We start from the raw sequence: 25280 nt of genomic DNA on the forward strand, positions 1-25280 counted from the left end.
GTGTTTAAAAATAATCCACTGCAGCACTTAACTTCTGAGCAGGTCTTTGCTGCATCTAGCTCCCAGCCCTGTTTCAGAGAATTTACAGTTCTCAGAGAATGATTGCATTTATTATGCATAGGATTGGATAAAACATGAAATGATCCTTCCAGTTATAGCTGTTTCGTAAACATACCTAATTTGAAATGTGCTTGGGAAAGCTCTCACTTTTCCGTAGGTGCTAATTTGCCAGTTTGCATTGGATTTGTAATTGCAAAGCACACAGATTACCAGAACCAAATGCTGAACCTATTTTCCTGCAGTATGTCTCTGCTGAAATCCAGGGCTATGCATCCGTACCATGGAGAAAAGAGCGAAGCCCAGTCAGATAATTTCATCAAAAAAGTGCATTTATAAAGTCTGATGTACAATTCTTAATAGTCCACCGAGTTCACTCTTGATTACACCACTGAAGCATGAAGTGATATCAAGAACATCATTTCCAATTTGCATCAATGTATGAAAGGGAAAATTTACCCTCAAAGCTATGTGTTCCTCGCCTTAAGTATTTCTACTTCTCTGCCCTTCTTAAACATCTCAGGCTTTTGAAGAAGCTGTGACTTTACTTCTGGTGTTTTCTGACAAAGTTTAGCCTCCTTGTAGAAATGTGAGGTTTCCTTAATTCATGCTTTAGGAAAAGGGAAACCTATTTTTGCCCAAATCACTGACAGTTTCATGTCTGGAGAGTTGCTAGTTCCTTCCTCAAGGACTTTAAAGATATGCAGTGTTCACAGCTGGAGAACTCCATCTGCTTTGTGCAAGAAAGGGTGCCGAAGGATATAAAGCCTTCAGGAGTGTCAGCAGTACACAAGAAAAGCACCATTTCCTAACCAGCTTTTGTACCATATGGAATATGTGCAGTATCAGAGCTGCTCTCCGTGGAGGCAAATGCATTTTATACCATGACCAGCTCCTCAAACAGTATGTTGGCAATATGTTGCCAATTCTTGTCAGAGCCCACCTAAGGATTTTTCCACTATGAACAACTTTGAAAATGTGTATCGTTAGGCCTGAAGTTAATGCAAATAACAATAAAAGCTTATCATTCTTTCATGAGTAAATTCAATGAAATGGATGGTTAGGCACTATTGGTAACCCCGTCGATCTTTATGGGAATCTTTGATGATCATTTAAATCTTTCCTGTTAGATTAAGAAAATGTAAGAACACATTATGATTTCATAGATCATAACATAGATAGAAAAAGAAAAAAATACCTTACATTTTAAAAACCTAGTGATGTCCTCTGTTTGTCATTTGCCCATTCTTGTGGTCATGAACTGGTCAACCAGGTAACTTATTTACATTAGTAATACTCAGTGGTAAGTATTTACAATACTTATACTGCTGTAAGTGACCAAGGCAAAAGATAATTGTCCTGTAGCCAGGTGAGTGGCCAGAACATTTGCCTGGAAGTCAGATGACTAGCTCCACCACTGGCTGGCTGAGTGACCTTAAGCCTCTTGGCCTCTCCATACGGTAGCTTACAGATGGATAGCTGTAAAACAGAAATAATAATAATAATGCTTATCTCCTTTGTAAAGACCATTTAGAGGCTCTGCTGCAAGCACTGTCCAAAGTTAGGGGTAACTATTGTCTGAGAGTAGTGATATAGCTAGCTTTGGAGAAAGAGTTTCAAGTAGAAGTCCCTGTGTTTTCCATGCTGTTTTTCAAAGTATGTCTACATCTTGGTGAAAAACACCAGGGTACGTTTGAGGGCAAGTCTTGTTTCAGCCCAGATGTGATCCAGGTTCATCTTTTTAAAAGCCACGTTTTCAAGGGAAAGTAGAGACCACAGACACGTGAGAAAGGAGGAAGTGTCAAATCCTACTTCTGACTGCTGACTTATTGAAACCACTTCCCTGCATGTTAAGCAATATTGGCTTGCTGCTTTCTGGCAGTCTCTCTGTGTTGCCTCTTACTGTCCTCATGCTGCTTTTGACCTGGATAATGGTCAGCCTAACTGGCTCAGTTAGGGTAACATGAAGCTCAGTGAGTTCCTCAAGGCCGTTCCTCTCAACCATGGCTAGACCTGAGGGTTAGACCTCATCAGCTTCCCATCACCAAAGCTATGAGATTAAACCCAGCCAAGGTCAACTGCTCTACTGTAGAGAGCAAATCCTTCGGGACAGGGGCTGCTCTTCTGTCTTAATCCAACGCGTAGTGCAATCCTTCCCTGATCCATTAGAAGGGCTTCCAGGGGCGATGGTGAAGTAATCGGAAAAAATCACAGCCAAGGGAAAGAGCATTAGGCCGCTCCCTTGTAACGGCAAAAGCAGAGCGGCTTTCCTTATGGTTGCATGGAGGGATTAGCCAAGGAGGGCTTGTGGAAAGATAAGAGGATGTAGACAGTAATACAAGAATAAAGGACATAAGTCAGTTTGGAGCTTAAGGGCAGCCACTGCTCCCATGGGGTTTCCAGCTGGCAGTTTGGTGTGGCTTCATGCTGCCTAGGGGTGCGTGCCTGTGGTGGGGAGGGCTTCCAACAGAGACAAGCAATCTGAAGCAAGCTTCTGTGTGGAAAAGATGTTTTAGTCTGTGATTGATGTGCGAAAGGTAAAAGAATACAGTGATGATTACTTTCTGTTCCATTAGTGAGTGACTAGGGAGAATGTTAAATGGCAGGTATTAAACTTAAACATTTAAAAATCTGCAGGATTGGAGAACTTCCAGGAATTGGCCAAAGAGCACTCTGAACCATTAACATCGATAGACAGAAAAAATAAAAATGGAACAGTAAAGAAATTGAAAAGGGTTGGAAAAAAGCCAGTCTTTTAAAAGAGTAAATGGAAGGGATGACAGGGGCAGTAAAGGCTCATGAGGCTGACATCAATCACGAGGAAGATAATGGAAAGGCTGATACAGGACATAATTGGCAGAGAGTGAAAGGTCTTAGCCTCTACGAAGCCCTGATCAAAAACAATAATAATCACCACTCTCCAAAATGACTCTAGCCCCCTACTGAATGAATTACCAACTGGGTAACCGGAGAGCACAAAAAGCGACCGCATGCGGGGAGCTGCTGTGCAGGGGGGATATTCTGTAGCCTTATCTCACAGGGATCCACTCTGTGCCCGCTGCCTTTCAACGAGGTCTTTCTCCGAAAGGAAATTTGAGGTCCTTGCTGGTAAAACACACAGCTGAGCACCCCATTCGGCATAATGGTAAGCAACGATAGGAAGGAGGCGGTTAAATAAGCTGAGCTAGGCTGTTTATTCTGGGCTTGTGGAAACGTGTGTTTGAAAACAGCATAGGGGAAGGTCTGGAAACACAGACGAGAGGCCGCCTGGGAGGCTGAGCGCAGTAGTGTGCTGTGGTTCTTCAAAGGGCAGGGGAGCTCTATGAATGAGGCTATTTCTACACTGGCTCACCATGCCCTGCTCTGCTTAGGTCCCCGGCGCTGTTCTTCAGAGATGTACAGCATTACCTTTGTATATACAGGGCTGCCAAGTCCCATGCATTAAGCAGAAAGCTTGTGCAGTCGGGCCCTGCCTCCCGCTGCTCCCTACGCAAGGCTGTATCTCATGCATTTTTAGAACTACACATCTGCTAATATGAGTTAAATATTATTCTCTAGAGGGTGTGAATCAGCCAAAACTCCTTTAAATTGGGTTAGGAGAGTAATTTGTTTATTCCCATGATGCTGTTGCTGTTGTAAATTCAAGTGCAAGAGCAAATTAAAAATCAAAGTCAAGCAACTGTGCCTATTATGCCTCAGACAACGTATGGCTGAGGCCACTAGTGGCTTATTTTTCATTTACCTTTTGCTATATCCTAAAAAGATGAGCACTCATTTCACGCAGTAGCATCAAGTTTGGGTTCGGGGCAGCTTGGTTATATGTCTTCCTCTTTCTCTGAAGTGGACTCTCTGAATTTATCAGAAACAGGTGCCTGTTCCCCTCGTCTTGAGCTGGCCCAAGTTGCTAAAAATAGTTAAGTCATCTTGCAAATTATTTTCAGGTTTGGTATCTGTCCTTGGGCTGTCTGCAACTCTAATTTAATGAAATTATAGAAGTTCATTACAAGGAGATGAGTTGAAATGTTCCATGAAGGCTATTAAATTGAGGAGACAGCGAGCGTCGTCTGTGATTAAGTGACACAGGAGACCAGATTTCCAGCCTTGGGTTGCCCAGAATAAACTCAGAATCTCATACATTCCCATTTAAACATTGCAAAACCCCCATCAAGACAAAGCCAGTCTGTGTGTGCCTAGTGCCATTTGGTACTATTGAACTACAGGCATGATCTGGACAGTCGGCTGAGAAATTGGCGCTTGCTGTTGGTTTAGCACCACAAGGATACTGCAGCGCAGGACCTCTCCACGGCACGTGGATGCCAGGGCAGGTACCCTGTGCCCTCTCCCAAGCACTGCTTCTGCAACCAGCGCCAGCTCGGGACTGCGGTGGTGGGAACACAGGCCATTGGCTACCACAGCTCAGTTATGAAGGGGACTCTTCTGTGTCAGGAGAATCCACATCGCCCCAAATTATCACTGGCTTTTGTTCCTTGCGTGCTGGAGATGCAGTGCAAAAGCATAAGCTGAGGCAGCAAACTTGGTCTAAAGATTTAAGGGATATTTCTTCCAGCTTTCTGAAGACTCTTTTTGAAACAACAGGGTTGAGGGCATTATTTTGTGACCGTAGGCCAGAGGGATTCAGCAGGGTCTTCCTGCAGCCAGTGGGACTCTGTGCAGATCCTGGGATGTGCCATACCTTGAACAGACTGCAGGACCCTGGCCATCTTCTGGCTTGCAGGTGGTGCTGTGCTGTGAAGAGACCACCTGGAGTCTGCCAGGATGGAGCCTAAAATATTCTGTTTCTATTTCGCTGCGTGAGAGCCTGGAGTGAGAAAGCAGAACAAAAAGCATGTTCTTCACCTCAAATGTGTTTTTTTCTTTTCTTCAGTCAAGCTGCAAAGGCTATTCTTGATTTCCTGCATGCTGATGTAAGGTCTGTCTGAGCCTTACGAGTGGAGCGTTTCCAGCATGTTGGCCAGCTGTGCGTGCAGGAGCACAGATGTGCAGGCCACAGGTTTACAGAGGAAAATAGGGGGCAAGGGGATCAGGGTGTTTCTCTCTGGAATGGAGCAACTCTCGTGAGAATGCAGGAAGAGGCAGATGTGTAGGGGATGCGGAGAGGGGGAGAACTGCAAGCGGAGCTGGAAGGAAGAGTGAGAGACCCAAGGGAGTTGGTACGTTGGAGGGGGAAGGGTGCATAAGGCACCTAATACGTAACTTATCTCTTCCGCTAGACCTTCAAGTGTTGCAAATGTTACTTTTCTGGGGTTTGACTCTGGGAAAAAGAGCAGTGTGTAAAACCGTCAGCTCTGTCCTTGTTATGGTTATTATTATAAATCTAACCATTGTGGAAAATTACAAATATTTATTCAGCTTTTATTATAGCGTAATTTTAACCAGACTTGTGGGTTTACAAATGGATGAAATAATAGGATTTTTCAGACATTTTACAGGCAGAAATGCAATGATAACATCTAATTGCAGGGATCTGAGACTGTCTGACTGCAAATGGGATGCTATTAAACTCTTTCTGTCTGTTATGGATATATCACAAAATTGTCGAGACAGTGCAAAATGCTCTCCAAAACCTGCATGAGGGGATAAACTTTTGGATCCTGAGTCTTCAAGAGTTTAATCCATGCTTAAATTGATACATAGTGAGCAGTCTTGTAGCAACAAGACTTTCAAGTTACATAGTCACACATAATCCAAGGTATGAACAGAAAGGAGCAGTTTCCCAGCTTGTAACAATAGCTTTGATATCCCTCGTCACAATATATGCAACACTTCAGGTATTGAATACTCACTGCATTAAATACTAAATGATTGCAGTAAGATACTGTATCAAGAAGGCTGATACTGTTTTATGCTTCTTTTATTTCCATAGTAGTCAATCATTCTTTCACCCTCAGTCATGCTTTTTGGTTACTTTCAACTTTCAGAAGTAATTCTTTTCATAGATGGTTGCCAGAGATACTCTCAGTATAGAAAGGATAGAAAGTCACTACTCTGAAGGTCAAGAGCTTTATAAATGGGCTGACACTGAACATCTTTCGAAAATCCCACTTTGCAATCCTACTTCCTCCTTGGTCTGTAAAGCATTGCATTAGGCACGGTCATGCAATGTCACTCATATTTGGACCTCTTTGCACATAAAGGCCAGCTAAGAATAATGAAAGAAGAAGGTAGGTAAATTCACATTTAACTTCAGAAAGTGATGGCAAGAGTAGTTTTGGCAAGTTTTGAGGTGTGCTCAGCAGAGTGGTGACCAACAAGTGCATATTCAGTTTTGTTTTCCTGTGAACTCAGGCTGGTCTGGCTAATCTGGGCTGCAGCAGAAAACCTGGTGCTGGTGGAAAATTTCCATAGCTATTCCAAAGTAAGGTGGAAGGTGCATTTAGGAAATTTGCAGGAGTACAATCCATGCTTACACATTTTGAACAGTCTCGCTGTGTTTAATACTTTGAAACTGTGTATTTGGGTGTAACCTAACACATGAACAGACATCACTGCAGTCTCTTTTCCTTTTTTCTGATTGCCCAATCTGACCTAAACAGAGGGAAGTGCTCCCCCGGCAAAAATGATAAAACACGCAAAAAGAAGTAAATCCTAATTCTCTCTTGCAATATTAGTGCAAGATAATCACATTTGACAAGGCCAGCTCACTGCGCATCATGTCAGGCTTTTGCTGTGCCTCCCTGCGCTGCTCCTTGCACGGGAGCTGGAGCTGGAGCTGGAGCTGGAGCTGGAGCTGCTGTGCCACCACGTGGGCGCCGCAGGGACGGCACCAGGCCGACGGAAGGCGGAAAGCAACGCGTCTGCCCAGCATCCAGCACCAATATTTGCCTATTCCCCCCCCCCCCCCCCCCCAGAAAAAAAGGTATTCTGCTGCTGTCCACAGCAATAGCTCCCGCTGTGCTTGTGTGAGGTGTGTGTATGGGGAACCCAGGAAGCAGAAGGTGGAGGAGAGGAAAAGCATGTGCCGAGAGGCGGCGTGTGAAAGCCTCCTGAGAAGCAATACACTCTGGATGCACTGCTGAACCCACAAGAACAGATCAACTCGTGACACTGAGAGTTGGCCGCCCCTGTCCGAGGCTGCTAGGGCACCCATGGTGGGCTGTGCAGCTCCTCATCCTCAGTGGTGGTGGCTGCTGCGCGCTGGCAGAGCCTGTGAGATGCTATACACCCTCATGGGAATGGGGGCCACCACGGGGCTTCGGGAATCCCCAAAGCCAATGTGGCCCCCATTCCGGGGCAGCTCGGGGGAGCCCTCGCCGGGCAGTGAAGATGCCACATGGGCAGTTATCTGCTATTATCAGCTATTAATAATGACTGCCTGATTAATAAAAGGTCTTCTCACTCATTTTCGTTGTCATCTGTGTTTTTCTCTGACTCAACCCCGTGTTGGGAAAATGGTATTTACAGCAGAAGGGCCATTCTGTTACGTGCTTTGGGCATTTCTTTGGTAATGAATATTCCCCAGCTTTATCAAATGGAAAGCAGATAAAAGATTATCACTTCTCTTCTGTTGCTGAGATACACTTTCATCCTGAAGCTTCACTTTCATGAAGTATTGCTGTGAGTTATCTCTTGTGATCACAAACACACACACAAAAATCTATCTTTATGCTAGAATAATCTCCAGCTTTACTGATGAATTGGTTTTCTGCCTCTCATGAAAGCAGTGTTTTCAGTATTTGAGGTCTTGTCAAACTGATAACATTCAGTATCATTCCTTCACAATTGTCAGTATGGGCAATGACGGACATGCGCTCCATTTTATCAAAAATATTCTTCTTTTAAAAAAATTACTGTTAATTAGCAAATTTTGCTCACTTGTAAATCATTTCTCACTACTGGAAAATGACCTGATGTGTTTCACTTTTTTTTTTTTTTTTTTTTTTTTTATCAGATGGGACATCTATTTTGCTAAAACATAAAAATAAAATAGATCCAAAAAATAGTTGCAACCGGTGGTAGTATTCAGTAATCCTAATTGAATTTAACTTGTGAGCTTAAATGGTTTGTCTTGAGGTGTTGGTCCTCAGTTTGGGGTCGCAGAGACACAACCGGGAAGATAACTAAGGCCAATCTCTTCTTGTTCTTGATAATATTGCATGTAAAGGAAGACCTTTCCAAGGAAGACCTGGCTTGACTTGATTTTCAAGGCCAAGTGCAAAAAAAAGAGTCCACACACTACTTGAAAATTGAGTAACTTTTAATATGGGGCTATGGGGACAATAAGCAGACACAGCCTGTGGTTGTGTTTAGGTGATTTTCCAGAGGAAAATGATTTTATGAATCGATTATTTCTTTTTACATAAAAGTTGAGCAACTGGGGTTAGTAAACAAAGGCTGAGACTTCACCTAAACTTGGCAGCCACCTTTCCTAAATTATCATCTTGCTATGGAGAGAAAAACAATCCTTTCAACTGGGTCCTTTGGTTTAAAGTTCTTCTACAATATCATCCTCCATATTATGGTTGCACCTGGAGGGCTGAGTTAGCATCACAGTGCAAGGGAGAGTGGTAACAGGCAGTCCTTGTCCTGAAAGTATGACAAATCAGGTTGACCAGGACAAGATGGAATGTGAGAAAGGCAATGTTATTGCAAACTTGTCACCCTCACGTGATAAAAGCAATACATAAATCATGAGTCAGGCCCACAAAAGTGTCAGGAGTTTGATTTAAAGAATGTGAGATCTCTTCAACTGACAAATGCTTTTCACTGTTCTTAGTGTCACTCTCCATGGTTCATTCACTTCTAGCTTTTCTCTCAAGCTGTGAGACTCAGGAAGCTTTAATTAAAAAAAAACATTACGCTCCCCATCAATAGTATGACTCCAAGAACTGGAGCACTTTAAAATGACAGAAAATATACTGATACTCAGCTATACTATCATTCCTATTTTACACATGTGGAACTAGGCCAAGCACAGAGAGATTAAAGATTTAGGCCAAGGTTACATATCATCTTGCACAGAGCCAGATGTCCTGAATTGACATCTAGCTATCACATGAGACTTTCTCTGATGAAGAATTGAAATGACCAGTTCTCCATTTCAAGTCATGTTTATAATACAGGGTTATGTGGAGGTTGCACCATCTCCAATCTTTGCAAGTGTAAGTCAAGTCAGACATATAAATTTTGGACTTCTCTCCTTTAGTGATTGAGGGTTTTTTTGTTTGGTTTTTTTTCAATAGAGATGTTTTATGCTTGTTTTCACTCTCTGAATGATGACTGCTGGTTGCATAGCACTGTGCAGTGAAAGATCAATATTGCAGATTCAATCTGGTTATTGTTATCTAATCATTGTTACCCACATCTCCAGATTTCTTTAATCAGCCATGAGGGGTCCACATCTCCAAATCTATGTATCCAAACATCCAACAACATCCATCTCTGTATCCAAACATCCAAATCTGTGTATACTGACAAATGATATTCAAATTTTCCTCCGATTGTATCCACATAGATTGGGACCAAAGGGGATTACATTTCTGAAAATTGTATATTACTGTTAGAGTTGGAAATATTCAAATAGGATCCTGAATCAAGGACTCCTAACAAAATACAGGACATGGGACTTCATGGAGGAATAAGAATTTGAAGAAATGCCCATTTTAACCACTAGAGGTCTGTTTCACACAGGTCTTTGGCAAAGCATAGGAACAATTAAATGTGAACATCAAAATTTAAAACTCTTACATATAATAACAAATTATCTAAACTATTTTGCTTTAAGTGGCTATTGCAAGAAGGTCACCTTAAAGGATTACATGCATTTTTAGTTTTCTGGCATAAACATTTCTTATGGAAGCCTGTAGATTTTTGTTCTTCTTTTTAACACTTGGCTGCTTAGGAGACTACCAGAAAATACTAAACCAGACAAGACTAGATCAGTGTGTGTCTGCTAGTAATTTTACTCATTACATCCCCCCACAAAGCAGAGAGGATGAAATCACTGTGCAAGATAATTCATGAAAGCTCACTTTAGCATCCTTATCTTTTCCTGAGAAAATTTTGGAGGCACAAGCCAAAAGAGCTTGCTAATGGCTTCTCTTATCTCTATTAGACAAGTTTCAGCCTCAGAGCTGCATACTGGAAAACGAGACACACTGGCTTAAAATGAATTATGAAAGGTGGAGTCAGGGGAGAAGAGTCACTGTTCAATAAACTTGTCTCAGACTTTGAAGAACCACTTTCCAGTTGAATATTTCATATGCGGCTTTGATAAACAGCTACAAAAAGGTTTATAAGCACAAAGGTCTGGGGGGAGGTGCAAGCTGAAAAGCATAGTTCTCAGTCCTCCAGCCTCTTCCTGGGCATGCCTCAGTTTTTGCTAAAGATCCCAGGGCCAAATTCTTGCCTATGCGAATGTCTAGACAATCTCAGCCTTTCAGTGTGGTTTCTCCACAACTAAGCTAAACTGGCCTCCTCGAACTCAGCCCTGACAGCCCCAGTACACAGCAAATATCTTTAAAATATAGGTGCTCTAGCTAGTCAAAACCAAGGCTTGTGGTGGAACTGTTCCTACTTCTCCCTTTTATTCAGTTGAGCAGAAAAGTCTTGGTTCAATGGTCTAAAATACTCCTGTTTCTGTTCCCTGGGCCCAGGTTTATCTTGGGTTCAAAGTATGAGCTCTAGCGGTACAGACAGTATAAATCCTAGTTGATGGACTTTAATATTGTCGGTGTCTATCAATGCTACTGTGCCGGCCCCCCCTCCCCATCATAACTAGGGTCATACTCAAACTGGCAGGAGTCAGAGAGGCTTTAGGTATCTATGTTTTCTGAAAATAGTGTCATATCCACATCCTGGATTGCAAGTGGTCAAAGCAAGTGCTTCAAGTAATAGCTTGCTGCCACCACCCCTCCTTCTGTGCATCCATCTGTCCCACCTCATGTGGCAGATGACCACCCAGTGTGTAGAGGAAAACCTGTAAATTTTGGTTTTGTTCCAAAGTCCCATAGTCGGTGACTGAAGTTTAGGGCTGCATGGGAAAAATGCAAAGAATTATAGATAGGAGCAAGAGAAGGCTAAGACATAAAAAGCAACAAACACTGGAAACTGAGCCAGCCATCATGCACATATTTCAATAAAATCAGCTATAATCATCCCAGTGACTATTGGAACAAACTGACTAAAACTCCCCATTCATAAATAGGGATAGGCAAGACTAATAGTCAAACTGTAGTGATTTCCTACTTGATAGCTACCAGCTGGCCTTCTGCTCCTCAGTTCAATGCTAAAATACATCTAAATGCCAGGATCTACTTCTGCATATTTAGCAAGTATTACCCTTTTCTTTTTGTAACCTTACGTATCAAACAGTATAATGGGATTTTGCTTTATGGGAGGTGTTTATGGCACACTTCTCACTACGGTGTTTTAAGCATTCAATTAATAAGACTTCAAAGAGAGGAAATGGGAACTTGCAGAAGCCGTTGCATAGTAGCTTAATTACTTTTCCTCTTACATCTAAAGCAAACCTTGCTGTTTGTTCTGGATGGGTGAAGAGGAAAGAGAAGATGTGTTCATTTTCTAGCTTTAAACTGCTTCTTATTTTACTACTACTAAAGCGGGATGATACAAATGTTTGGATATGATGTGGCTTGTGATCAGGGAAATACAGCATCTGCAGAGGTGTCCTGGTAAATAACTGAGGTCAGTAATGATTTTTACCCTTCTGTCTGTTTTAAAGGAGAGGTCTGGATAAATTAACCCCCTTCCTCACTGTTTAATCTGTTTAAATATATGCGAGGCTCATAGATTTTTTTTTAAGGCAGGAAAATGCAATTGGAGAAACTCAGATGTACAAATTTAAGACCTCAGCTGACCATCTGAGTTTCCATTCATTGGTTGTCTATTTTCTTACACCTATAATAGAAGACATGACAGAACTAACCAAGGATCAGAGTGTTTTGCCCCATTTGGCAGACTTCTGCAATGGAAGTTGCATTCGACTGTCATAACCTGAGATATGAGGGGCACTTGATGTACAGCAACACATCTGCTATCTTTGTGAATTGCACATCTTCATGCTGCAGAATTACCCAATGAAAGGATTAATTCTGTCAGCATCTGTGCTGAGGAAAGACTACACTCTTCTTTCATTATAACATAAAGACAGCAGTTTGGAGATCTTAAGCATTTGATTTTCAGCTTTCATTGGCATCTCTAAGAAAATTCATTATACAACACAATAAAACGAGACTCTAACTCTATGCTGATCAAGTTATGTTCATCTGTTTAAAATTCTTTTTGGCACCTTCTGGAGCCATCAGCACTGGGAAAACATATATCATAATTCAAAGTAGTCTTATAACGTCATCTGGTTGGGCTGGAAAGCTAGCTAAGCAAGACTTTTTTTGGTAGCTTTAATCTACTGACAGAGGAGCCCCTGTGCAACAAATTAATGGATATGGTAGAAAAAATATGCTAAGGAACTAAGGTAAGTGCAGATGAAAATCAACTATCCTACATGAAATTCCCAGCTTTGTAACTGCTGCTCACTTGAGAATATCGTCGGCAGAGGAGAGAGCAAATTTATTAGCAAATATTATTTTTGCCATCGCTTAGGTAATTTTCGAACCTTGAGTGGCTGTCTGAAGTTATTGTCCAAAATAAGGCTTCCAGGTTTTCCTGGACAAAGATATGTGTTCAGGAATAGTAAATGTGATGTTGCAGGTTTGCTGGCATGCAGAGTTCGATTGAACATGCAAGCACAGTCTGTCCAGTCTGGCCTAAAACCCTGGGATTTTCTGAGCTGGGTGTTATGCAGCCGCAGTGCATATGGGCTGTGAATACGTCTAGAATTTCCAGTCACACAACAGCCCGTCAGAGCTGCTGTGAATGCACAATAAGGTCTCAGTGGCTGCTCCTACAGATACCTGGAAATCCCAGGAGAGGATCCTGAAAATTTGCCACGGAAAAATGTGCGGCTGACAAACAGAAGGCACAGCTAAGAAAAACTGGCATTCAGCAGGTCTTAATTAAAAACAGTGATAATAATAAAAAAAAGTCATGTTTTCCAGTGTTTCTGAGGGACTATTTAGCTGGGGTGTGGTGACCGTCTCCTGATGTCTGTTATCAGCCTCCCCTGGTGAGCTGCTTCAGGCTGCGCTGCTCAGCTCTCTGTGTGACGTGAATTATGAAGATTTGGGCACCAGCAGGCTAGCCATCCCAGACATGCTCACCACAGCTTGAATATAGAATGAGCAATAAAAGTTACAGGCTCAAACCCAGGGAAAAGGCAACAAAATTTGTCATCAGTATCTGGAACAAGGGACTTTCTTAAAGGTTTTCCAATGCAAGTGTAAAGGAATTTAGAAGGACCACATTTGACAGAGGTAAAATCCTCAATGAATTATGCTGCTGCAAACAACTAGAAAATGTCAAAATCAAACCAGTCCTAAATACTGCCTGGCTCTGTGCTCTTATGAGTTATTCTTCTCCACTCAGATGTGATACCAGCCCCTCACCCCTTTTCTTTATTATTTTGCTCTTTTACAGCTGGGATGAGATGGGCCCTCTGTCAACAAGAAAACAAGGAATCCCAAAGTTAATTAGATGGATTAGTACTACTAGGCAGCTTTTCGACAAATGAATTAGAAGTAAAAGTAAACTAACAATAAAAGTTGTATTCTGAATACCAAACACTGTCTCTTTAGCTTTAGGTGCAAGCTTTGTTTTTTGTTTTCAGACCTTTCATTGTACTTTGTGGGTTTTTTTTTGTTTTTGTTTTTTGAAAAAGGTAAACGATACTGGCTTTGTCAGGAGCATTATTTGGTATAATATTGACATTTTGAAGATAGGCATGAAAAGAAAAATGGTACCCATCAATAACTCCTTCAGCGACTTTTCTGGTGTAGATAGTTGGGTAGGAGATAAATGTCTTGTTTAGAATATGAAAGCCAAATATACAATGCTATATCAAGACATTATATGTGACTATCTTTAACTGAGGCATCACATTGCCTAGATAAATGCAGTATAGGAATCTAAGCAGCTGTGTAAATAAATCATTTGCTGGAGGAAAAAGTGCTTGAATTTGCAGAATAATTCTGCTTAATAGCAGCAGAGAAGGCAGATCCACTGGGGAAAATAGCACTGTGTTTTGGGGTGAGAGGTAGATGAAGGAACCATTTCACCCAACCAGTTTCCAGGATTGTCACTCACATCCCGATCCCAAACTTCCTGTTATGCTGGCTGATGCTTTTAGCTGATGCGTAATTGCAGGGTGTCAGGGCCAGTGATGTCTGTTCACAGTTATCAGACAAGGGCTGAAGCAAAACAAGGCAGTATATGCAGTGATCCTCCACTGTGAATTGCTGGGTGCAGTATTTCTTCACTCCCCTTGGCCGCTGCTGTCCTTGGCTCTTCCTTGAAGAAGGCTCTCACTCATGCCAAATACGTGCTTTCAAAATTAGTTCTTTCAACCTCCCACCCATATAAGAGGAAAGAGTTGACTAATAATAGCCATCCTCTTTAAAATCTCTAAAGCAATCATTTCTTTTCTTAGACCAGGAGAGAAACATTCACCTCTTATTAGAAAATGGTTCTCTGTTATTAGATCAACATTTCTGTTTTCTTGCTTTTATTTTAAGGACAGCATCTGCAAGAAGAAAAAATGCATTAACAGGGTGCATTCAACAACACTTACAAACACAATTTTTTTGGCTCATCAGCGCCTACCATTTTGGCTCATCAGTGCCTACATCAGCCTCATCAGTGCCTGCCATTGCCTACACAAAATGTCAAGCAACCAGAAATTAATCCAAGGGGTACTTTTACCCTTTCTAGCTCAAAACCTGAAAAGAGAACAGAAATAAGGGCCCTGGGCTCAGCTGCACTACATCTGCTGTTATAGTCAGATCTACACAGCCAGTTAAACTGTGTCCATTCTGCATCAGTTCTATTTATGCAAATACTCCATTTGTAAAAAAATAGTAAAAAACTTCATTTGGATCAATATTGCTTCCACTCTCACATTGTCTTTTTTCAATTGTGACTTGTAATATGCAGCTTTCTTTATCAAAAAAAGAAAAGATCATGTGATAAGAAGCCTTACTTCACTTTTTTTTAAGTTAAATGTCTCTCTGCTGTTTACAGATCTTGGACCTTTGATCTTGGCAACTGGCATTTCAGTGGCTAAGGCATATGAACAGCGTGAGTTGCCTGTCTTATTACGCAAAGGGATCAGCAATGTCTGGGTTAGATTTAGCTCATTTCTCTTTCCCAAGTGGAAGGAAATGATACAAAGACCTATTGGTCTGATGGGAAATACAAAGACAGGCTGAGTTTAGCCTGAGGAGAATGTGGCTTCCAGTTTCCCTAAAACTTCAAGGTTTTGTAGAGAGACCTGTGACAAAGTATCTGGAGGAAGAAGCTTGTCAGGTGAAGAACCCCAAATAAGAAGGCTGCAAATTTGGAGGACTAGATGGAGGACTTGAACAGGAAGAGGAGAAGCTCTCACAGATTTGTAAAGACTTGGAGACGGGGGGTACCCAAACCGAAAGAGCTAAGAAATCTTGGTGAAAATGGTCTTGTGATGAGAAGTCCAGCTATGTAGCACAAACCAGGAAAGCACCAGACAGGCGATGGCAATGTAAGGGCCCCATGGTGGACTGGCAGTTACACTTGCTTGTTTGACTTTGTTGATGTGTAAGGTTTGCGTCTCCTTTTACTTAAGCTGAATATCTGAGTCTGCTGCTCTTCATTTCAATACACATTATGAGTTTCCTCACTTAGTTGGGACAAAAACACATTTGTTGTCCAGTTACCTAATCTGCAGTTGTATCTGTCACATTTCACTTAGATTACTTAAATGAGCCATTATTTCCCCCTTACACTTCACCTGACTTTTTTATAAGATCCGTTTCTTCATGCAGGAAATATTAGTGCCAAAATTTTTAAAAAATGTTCATTTAAAACATTAAAGATATAAAAATAATTGAATCTAGGTGTCTCACGACAGTGGATTAATGATCTTTTTGTAGATGTAAAAATTTAGATGGCCACCAGAGGTCACAGTTTTACCTTGAATGGTGCATTTCATTGAGCAGTATTTGGTGATGTGCTAAGGGTGCCAGTAAAGAAAGGTTTGTAGGCTGGCCTTTTATGCTATGGAAAACATGATTAAGTAGTGCTTACTGTGCTGTCAAATATAGTGGCAAAATCCACTTATCCACGTCTGATTACAGTTGCCAAGTGATATTCCCAGCTGGGTCCATAGGATGGCTTCAAGCACTCAACAGCTGATCCTCCAGCGACCCACTGCCTATCAGCTTTCCAGTAAATGGATAGACAGTACTGACCTATATTTATAGTAGTAAATTTTGATATTTGGCTCAAAGTATATCAAGGGCACTTAAATATACCTAAGTATGCTCAGGCACCCCATGATAACGGAGGATGTACCTTCCACTTTCAGATGAAAACATTGAGTACCTTTACACTGTGGTTTGCAGTCAGTAACACTGAAAAATAAAAAGGATGTCTGATCTCTCCTTTTTATTTTTATTTTTTTTTAATGGTTGTATTAAAGTCATAGGAGGAAATGACCAAGAAAACAAGCAGCAGAGCCTGGCCTCCACTTAAGTTGGAGTTTGTTCATCAGACGTCAAAGGCATCGAGCCAGCAGAGCATGACGTCTTTCAGAGCAGAGAGGGGACTGGGCCGGGATCGGGGGCAGGCAGGGCTCTACCTCCTGCCCCGGTTCACACCGGCTTCCTCTCAGCTTGCCAGTGGCCTTCCCTACCACCGTGCACCCTGACCTGCGCTGCCTCTGCCCTTCTCCCCCACTGGCCCCTGGCCTGCTTTGCTCTCCATGCCCTCCCTGGCTGCAGGGAGGGAAATGCTCGGCCCTTGGCACTTCCTGGGTGCACACCTGCCCCTTCCTCGTGGAGGACAAAACCTGGCGGAGGAAACTCAGCCTTTGCTATGCTGGGATCTGGCATTGATACTGTCACTCCAAATAAGCTGGGTCAAGTGTCTAAAGGTGTTTCGTGGTCCTCTGCAACATATGTGCTAAGAGACCCAGGTATGGAGTCAGCCGAGAACTGTGATGACAGGAAGCCCTAATTCGAGTGCCCAGCTGCCAAAACGTAATTGTGTTATGGCCAAAGGTTTTTAAAGCCAAAACTGGCAGCTTGCATGTGAAGGGGTTAGTATTTTTGCCTAAGTTAGTTTATTACTTACATATGTAAGTACTACTACATATGCATCATTATCCACCATGAGTTGTTTCTGCCTGCTAATCTGGATCTATTTTGAGAAACTTTTATTTTCACTGTAATGGGAAACTCATTGAAGTCATAGTTGCAATCAGCATCTTTCAAAGCACTGAATCAGTTCTGGATTTTCCACCTGTTTCATTGTGCATTGAAGCTGTAGTACATCACAAATAGGCCCTGTAATACTCCTAACAGATACCTTAATTAAGTTTTACTGTTTAATATGGCTAGCCCAATTTCATACAGGATCTGAAGCAACTATTTACTACTCAAACTGTGATTCTGCATTCCTTCTCATTTATCTATTTAGAGTAAAAAAAGGGGCAGACCTACAAAGCATTTTTACTTCTTGAGAATGAACTGTACACATTATGCTAAACCTCATTCTAATAAAAGTGAATACAATTGCCATATCATAAATATGGACCTAAAATAATTTTCTGAAAACTTTTCACACATTTTAAAAGTAAATGAACTGAGAGTTTATGCCCTGCTCACACAAATTCAGTGTAGCAGGAATGTGTATGCACATTAGTAGAATGAAAAAATCATTTGACTTGAGAATTAATAGAACAAATTTTTGTTTCCTCAGTTCTGAGAACTCAGTAGGTATCAACAGAGAAACGTTCTCGAAGAAGTCAGATGTATCTGGCAGACCCTGCTGTTGTCATCAGTTTAAAATGGAAACTCACTAAGAGATGACTGCAGGGGCCTGATGCTGTCATCTATATTAATGCCCAGGACATTAAATAGAAAGAACTGGAAGGAGAAACACAGCTAACCATTAAAGTGCTCAATTTGAGGAAATATCTGTGAAATTATGGCGCTTGAAAAGGCTGAAACTATTGAGTAGGCAGTATATACCATGCACTATTAGTGTCCAAAATCAAGTAAGAATTTCTAACTCATGCACCACTTGATATAGGATTTCCAGTGAAGTACTGAAAAGGACATCTCCAGTGTGGCTTAAATAGCACAGCACATTTAAAGAGGGATGATGTAACTTCAGGGAAGGCAGCAGTGATGGCAACAGGTTACAGAAATCTTTGTAACCCTCTGGATAATATCCAGCTCAGGTCTGCAACATATGTTATATCTACCTCAAGGTGGCTCTCCATGGCCATTATGAAATGACTTGGTGCTATTACCTAGGGGACAACAAGCACTAAATGGCAGCCTAGGCTGAGATGCCAGTAACTGAAAAGACATGGAGACTCATCTATCCTGTAATATTTAGACGTAATTCATCCACCATGGGAAAATCTGTTTTATTGTTGCTTGGATTTCTGACAAACAGCTTCAGATCTGAGTTCAGCAACCATACAAATTTCACACTAAATTAATTTTAAAAGATACACTCAAGCTTAAGTGAGTCTCCAAATTAAATTGGTTTTTAATAAAGCTCAATTGAAAAAAAATCCCCATTTGCTGAAAACGAAGTTTTAAAATCTTAGACCGACAGGATCATAGGACAATTCAGACTCAGGTGGTCTCTAGCCCACCCTCCTGCTCAAAGCAGGGTCACCATGAGACCAGAGCAGGATGCTCAAGGCTGTGTCCTGTTGAGGCTTGAGAACCTCCAAGGATGGAGCCTGCACAAGGTCTCTGGGCAGCCTGCTCCACTGCTTCACTGTCCTCATGGGGGAAAAATGTTTTTCTTTATATCCATTCTGAACGTCTCTTGTTTCAACTTATGGCTATCATCTCCCATCCTCCTGCCACGCACCATTGGGAAGTGCCTGGCTCCACCTTCTTGATGACCTCCCTGTAGGCTTTAGGGGGCTGCCGAGAGGTCCCCCCGGAGCCATCCCTTCTCCAGGCTGGACCAGCCCTGTCCCTCAGCCTGCAGGTCAGGGCAAGTGCTCCAGACCTCTCCAGTGTGGTGCCCCTCCACTGAACTTGCTCCAGTTTATCCATGTCTTTCCTTGCTGGGAAAAGCACAGGACTCAGCTTGTAGATACGGTCTCACGAGTGCTGAGCAGCAGACACAGCCACATCCTTCAACAGCCTGGCCTGTGCCCAGCTCGCAGCCCGCCAGGGCCCTGGGGCTTCTCAGCAGAGCTGCCCCAACCCCACAGTGCCCAACCTGTGTCGCTGCAAGGGGCTCTTCCCTCCTCTTGGGGGCAGCATTTTGCAGGTCTACTGAAATCAAATCAATATTCTCTTTTTTTGTTGCACTGTTGGGATTTTCACTTCTAGGTCTTGAAAAGAAAAATGCTATATTTACTTTTCATTATCTACAATAATGGAGAGATTTAATATTAACAGAGTTTCTCCCTTCTTTTCTACCGTCTTCAGTGATACAAGGGAAGTGGGTTGATTGTATACTGCAAAAAATGCCATATCCACAGAAATGGATAATATTTGTGCAACTGACAAAACTAGTTTGTGTTTTTCAAAAAGGCAACACACACTCACAGATAGGGCAGATTGTGTATTTAATGTTTAATTTCAGACCTTGTCAACACAATCTTTTTGTCATTACTCGGTGAAGTAGTATTTAAACCAGAAAGCCACAAGGTCATGCAATCCCACTCTCATCCTGACTCCCATTCTCCTTCAATGTGTTTGTATTTTGTCCCGTATAGATTTATCCCTTCGTTACAGCAAGCAGAAAGCAGGAGAGTAAATATAAAGCGTTCTGCGAATTTGCTTCAGTAACAGCACACGGTGTCCAGCCCGCTTCAGTCTGCACGCGTTGGCTCCTGTGCCTGGCACAGCCCTCTTGCTATCGGGTGATTTTGTAGGCATGATGGCAGGGCAGGGGAAGCTGCACTTGGCCCCCCGCCGTTCGCGCACCCAGCAGACAGCGCTGTGACTCGGGGGCTGCGAAGCAGATAAACTGGGAAGATAAGTGGTGCCAGAAGAACTTAATCATTAAACTCCCCGACCCACAGGCCACTCGCAGCAGCCTCAGGCGCCCCGGGGTGACTTCCCCAGCACCAGCGGGAGCCTTTCGCCCGGCGCCAGCCTGCAGTAGGCGCGAAGCTGACCTGGCACCGTTCTGGCACCGTCCCCTGGGGCTGGGGCACCTGGCCTAAGCTGGGCTCCGGGCAGCAAGGGGGGAGGCCTGCATGTGGCCTGCGCGCGGGGCGCAGCGCCAGGGTGACGGGTAATGGGGGAGAGGGATCGCGCTTTTGGGCCATAGAGTAGGGGAGCTGGGGGTTCCTGGGGCGATGGGGGGCGCTGTAAGGGGGCTGGGAGTCCTCGAGGGAGCTGGGGGTCCTGTGACAACCTGGTGCCCCTGTGAGGAGCTGGGGGCCCCCGGGGGAGCTGGGGGTCCCCGGGGGAGCTGGTGCCCCTGTGAGGAGCTGGGGGCCCCCGGGGGAGCTGCTGCCCCTGTGAGGAGCTGGGGGCCGTTGGAGCGGGGCGCCCCCGCGCGGCTCCCCCCCCCCGCGGGCGGCACGCGCGGCGGGGCGGGGCGGGGCGGGGCGGGGCCGTGCCGGCGCGCGGCGGCAGCGTGTGCCGCCCCGGTGGGGGGCGCCGGCGGCCCCCGCCGCAGTCTGCCCGGTAACACCACAACAAAGGCGGCGGCGGCCCCGCCGCATTGTCACCCCCGGCCCCGCCCCCTCCCCACGTGGCCTCCCGGCACGAGCCAGCCCGCTCCTCCCCCCGCGCCGGCGCGCGCCGTTTAGCATAATAATACCTCCCTTCCCCTGCCGGCCAATGGGAGGCCGCGAGGCGCCGCCAGCTGCCGGCGCGGCAGCCGCGTGGGCTATAAATACGGCGGCCGCGGGGCTGCCGCCTCAGACTGCCTGGGCAGTGCGCGGCGAGCGGGGCGCTTGGATCTATTGGCGGCCGCGCGCGGGGGAAGCCGTCGCCGTTATGACTCTGGAGGAAATTCACGGACAGGAGCCCGTGCCCGAGGGCCACGACCGGTGCGTCTCGGCCGGGGCTGCGGGGCGGGCGGGCGGGCTGCGGGGCCGTTGGGGACCGTTGGGGACCGTTGCGGCGCCGCGCTGACTCTGTGCCGCTCTGCCCGGCTTGCAGGATGCAGGGCGCCGGCAAAGCCCTCCACGAGCTGCTGGTGTCGGCGCAGCGCCGAGGCTGCCTCACCGCAGGCGTCTACGAGTCGGCCAAGCTGATGAATGTGTGAGTATCCCGGGGCCGGGCGGCGGTGGCGGCGGGACGCGGGGGTCGCCCGCGCCGGCCGTGAGGCTTAACGCGCTGCTTCCCCCCCTCGCAGCGACCCGGACAACGTTGCCTTCTGCGTGCTAGCCACGGACGAGGAGGACGAGGGGGACATTGCCCTGCAGATCCACTTCACCCTCATCCAGGCTTTCTGCTGTGAGAACGACATTGACATCGTGCGGGTGAACGATGTGCCCAAGCTGGCGGCCATCGTGGGGCCCAGCGAGGAGTCGGGCGAGCCGCGGGACCTCCACTGCATCCTCATCACGGTGGGTGCCCTCGGAGGCAGGGGGAGGGCTGTGAGCTGCCGCTGGGGCTGTGTTGGCTCTGCTAGTCCCTCTGCTGTGGGCATGCAGACCCGTGTGTGTGTGGAGGGGTCCTGGCTTCCCCCAAGTGGCTAAATTCCCTCTTGGGCAAGGAAAGGGGTTTTGGGACAGCTGTAGAGTAAACAAGTAGTATCAGACTACACTTGTAACTGTGGACTTACCCTGTTGCTCACAAGGGTAACATTTCTGCTTCCTGCATTGTCCATATCAGGGCAGAGAAGCCGGTTAAATGCTTTGCTTCTTATGCTAATACTTCTGTAAATACTGTGATGACTTCAGCTGGCAGGCTGTACTTACAGTGTGCAACTTTTCCTCTAGCAGAACCCAAATGAAGATGGCTGGAAAGACCCAGCTCTAGAAAAGCTGAACTTCTTTTGTGAAGAGAGCCGGAATGTCAATGACTGGGTGCCAACTATCACCCTGCCTGAGTGATGGTGACCCAGTGCACTAGGGAGGCTGAAACCTTTGTTGCATTCTCAATGTGGTGTTGGTTCACCGAAGTGTGCAACAAGCTGCTGATTCCATGGATTAGCCTGGTCAAGAGACTGGATTAAAGTCGCTCAGACTGGCATGCAGTGGGCTCTTATGGAGAAGAAAGGAAAAGACCAGCTCACTCCAGCAGTGAGCCCTGGTAGGCTGCAGCAGCGGAGAGGCTGACATACCATGGAACTGAAAGAAGTATTGCAAGTTTTCCAGTCAAGTGGAGCTGTTTCGGAAGGCAGAGAAGGTCGGGGGAAGTGGGCCAAAACTTTACGGAAGGACTGGACAGAAAACTGTATCTAGGAACTGTTGGTGCTGTCTACAAAACATGAGAGGAGAGTCAATATTTGATGGACTGCTTGAGACTGGTTATTGAGACAAATATACAGAGACTTCTTAAGCAGACAGACTTCAACAGGCCTCTGGGCCACTCTGCAGAAGTAGTTTTAATAATGCAATATTTTTACTGAAATTGCTGCTATTGAAGCTTTCATAATAAACTTTTGACAATTAATTTCTGGGAGTGTCTTGCTTACTGGGTAGGGAAACGTCACTAAAATACCAATGATGTTTTAGTCATGTGTTGTAGTCTGAGGTATATTCTGTAGTAATGGAGTTATTTCAGTCATACTTTCTCTCCTGGGCCAAGCAAATGAAGAGCTATGCTTTCCAAGTTGATAATTCAACCTCTCACCCTCTTGCAACAGCTGCTTATCGCAACAGCTTGCAAGACTAAGGAGCTGCATACTTAATGAGCTCAGTTATTGTAATAGGTGGTCTTTGTAGTCTGCTGAAGGAACACAATATGCACTAGAAACATGGATTTTCAGAATACAGACCTCCAGTGAATTACCTCATTAGCTACTAAATATGACTTAGTAAGACTCAGTCGGAGCTGCAGTGTTTCTACTTGACAAAGCAGCTTAAACATGATGGGGGTCTGCAGGACCCTGAGATGTCAAAAACATATAATGTTTGCTTTGGTTGGAGTGACATAGTTAAATCTAAAACTAGCTAATGCTGAATAAACATCACATCTGCCACAAGCTGCTGTCTGATTGCCATATGTTGCAACAATAGAAGCTGTCACTCCTGAAGGCAATTTCGTGAAACTGAATTGCATGACAACTTCAAATTAAGTTCAAAACACTTATGAATTGTGTGGCTTTTTTTTCCCCCTTCTCTCCTTTTAAGAGATCCTGTCATGGAAAGTTAAGAGGGGTGGATGGATCTTGCCTTATGTTAAAAGGGGAAAAATACCATCTCCAGCAATGGGACTTCCCATTTCTCTGCACAGTCTATATTTGTGCTCTACAAGCATTAAAGCAGCATAGTAATTAATCCCTTCTCCAGAGAGTAAGAAAGCTAAACTATTCGCTTCCTCTATAGACTAAAAATATTCAGTATCACACTTGCATTTCCTCTAGATGGGCTTGCAGTGACTGACAGTAGCATTTGCAGAGAAGTGGCCATCTCTATGTGGAGTAACTTACAGTCGTGGCTTCTGGGAAACTGCTTGCTCTCAGTTTCATTGTTCTTCAAAGGGGAAGTTTGGATTCAGTCCTGACATTCCTGTGCAGGAATATGCTCCATTGTATTCTCGGTATGTGGTGCTGCCTGGCCTTTGTTACTGTGTGGTGTGATACAGTATGATGACAGTATCATCAGAGCTTAAGCTGAAGCAAGAAACTAAGGAACTCAGCCCTGTAAATAATCCTTCTTACACTTAAGGTGAAGAACTTACTATGCAGCATGTTTTTCTGTCTAACCTGTACTCATTGATGGTCTTTGCTCTAGGAGTTTGAGAAAAGTCCTGCGACTCAGGAAAAAAAAAACTGCTCCAGGAGCTGTAGTACACACCAATAGAAACTGTTTTATATCAAGTCTAGATGCCTTATTAGACGTTTTATATTTTCGCACGTGTAAATACCAGCTGCTTTATTTTCAGTGGTTTTACAGCTAAGAGAATTTTGCTCTTTGCTCTCAGTGTGCTGAGCCAAGAACAGATTAAAATGAAGTGTCCTGAAATCAACTTTTCTGCAAAGTATGACCAGTACATTGCAGCCTTGAGTAGTTCAAACAAATGGCTGAGTAGATAAGATTGAAGGAAGTTCTCAAACAGGTATAACAATTACAGCAGAGAGCTATGTGGCAAATTTGGTGGTTGAGACTGCAGGCACAGATGGTTGTACCTGGTAGGAAGTTTAACCTTCCAGCCTGCATGGAATAAACACACTGCACAACAAGCAATGAAACTAATGAAGCAACACCAAAATACCCTTGTAAGGATGTTGCCTCTGGGCCTTTGGAAGATGGGAGGCCAGCTTGGCTTCTCCGATTGTTCTAGGAAGCTATAAAGTGTGCCTTATGAGAAGTACGCAATTTCTTATTTTAGTGACCACACTAGTCTACTGAAGTCCATTCTGGCTCAGTGCAGATACAGTGTAACGCAAATAGTATTAAACCCTAGTCAGCCTGGTAATGTTATTAATACAGCTTTGCAACCAAAGACAGATATAACTTGCAAGCTATGTACTGCTGCAAATATTTCCAGCGATCAACACTACTTAATGTAACAAAAATTCAGCAGCTGGTATCCACTGATACAAGCAGACAACATCTTTCCACACTCAGCCATATAACGGTGCAATGAGCAACCATATGCTTGTTAAACATAGACAGCGGACGTGGGTACTGCTGCCTGTGGTGGGGATGACTGTCTAGGTGGCTTTGGTTGCCTCCCCAGATGTTCAAGGGATTTTGCCAGGTGTACGGAGGAGAGAATGGTAACTGCTTGCATCTGGGAACGACCTGCCCCACATAGCTCACCTTCCCGGGAAACAGAAGTTCCCAGCCCGAGCTAGTGAAGGTTTATAGCAGCAGCAAATCCTGCTGTGAGGTCTTCCAGAGGGCTGGCATCCTCCATGCTGCAGGGTCTGCGTATACCATGGCATGGTGGCCATATCGGGGGGCTCTAGGAGAGAGACTGAGGTTCATAATAATTAATAAAGGTGGCTTGTGAGGATACAAGCCAGCCTAACGAGAGGCGGGG

The 25280-nt window shown here is 44.4% G+C and overlaps 1 protein-coding gene across 2 annotated transcripts; it reads left to right on the forward strand.

Moving 5' to 3' along the window:
* The first annotated feature begins 21028 nt into the window (after positions 1-21028).
* Positions 21029-22742, forward strand: GADD45G (growth arrest and DNA damage inducible gamma). Of its 2 annotated transcripts, none has more exons than XM_062599387.1 (4): positions 21029-21169; positions 21282-21383; positions 21478-21691; positions 22067-22742. In XM_062599387.1, the coding sequence occupies exons 1-4, from the start codon at positions 21117-21119 to the stop codon at positions 22178-22180; spliced, it is 483 nt and encodes a 160-aa protein (XP_062455371.1). In that variant the 5' UTR covers positions 21029-21116; the 3' UTR covers positions 22181-22742. The 2 variants fall into 2 exon arrangements, with proteins under 2 accessions (XP_062455371.1, XP_062455373.1); XM_062599389.1 differs by having other exon boundaries at positions 22070-22742.
* Positions 22743-25280: the final 2538 nt, after the last annotated feature.

Source organism: Rhea pennata, chromosome Z (genome assembly GCF_028389875.1).
Source record: "Rhea pennata isolate bPtePen1 chromosome Z, bPtePen1.pri, whole genome shotgun sequence".
Lineage (NCBI taxonomy): Eukaryota > Metazoa > Chordata > Aves > Rheiformes > Rheidae > Rhea > Rhea pennata.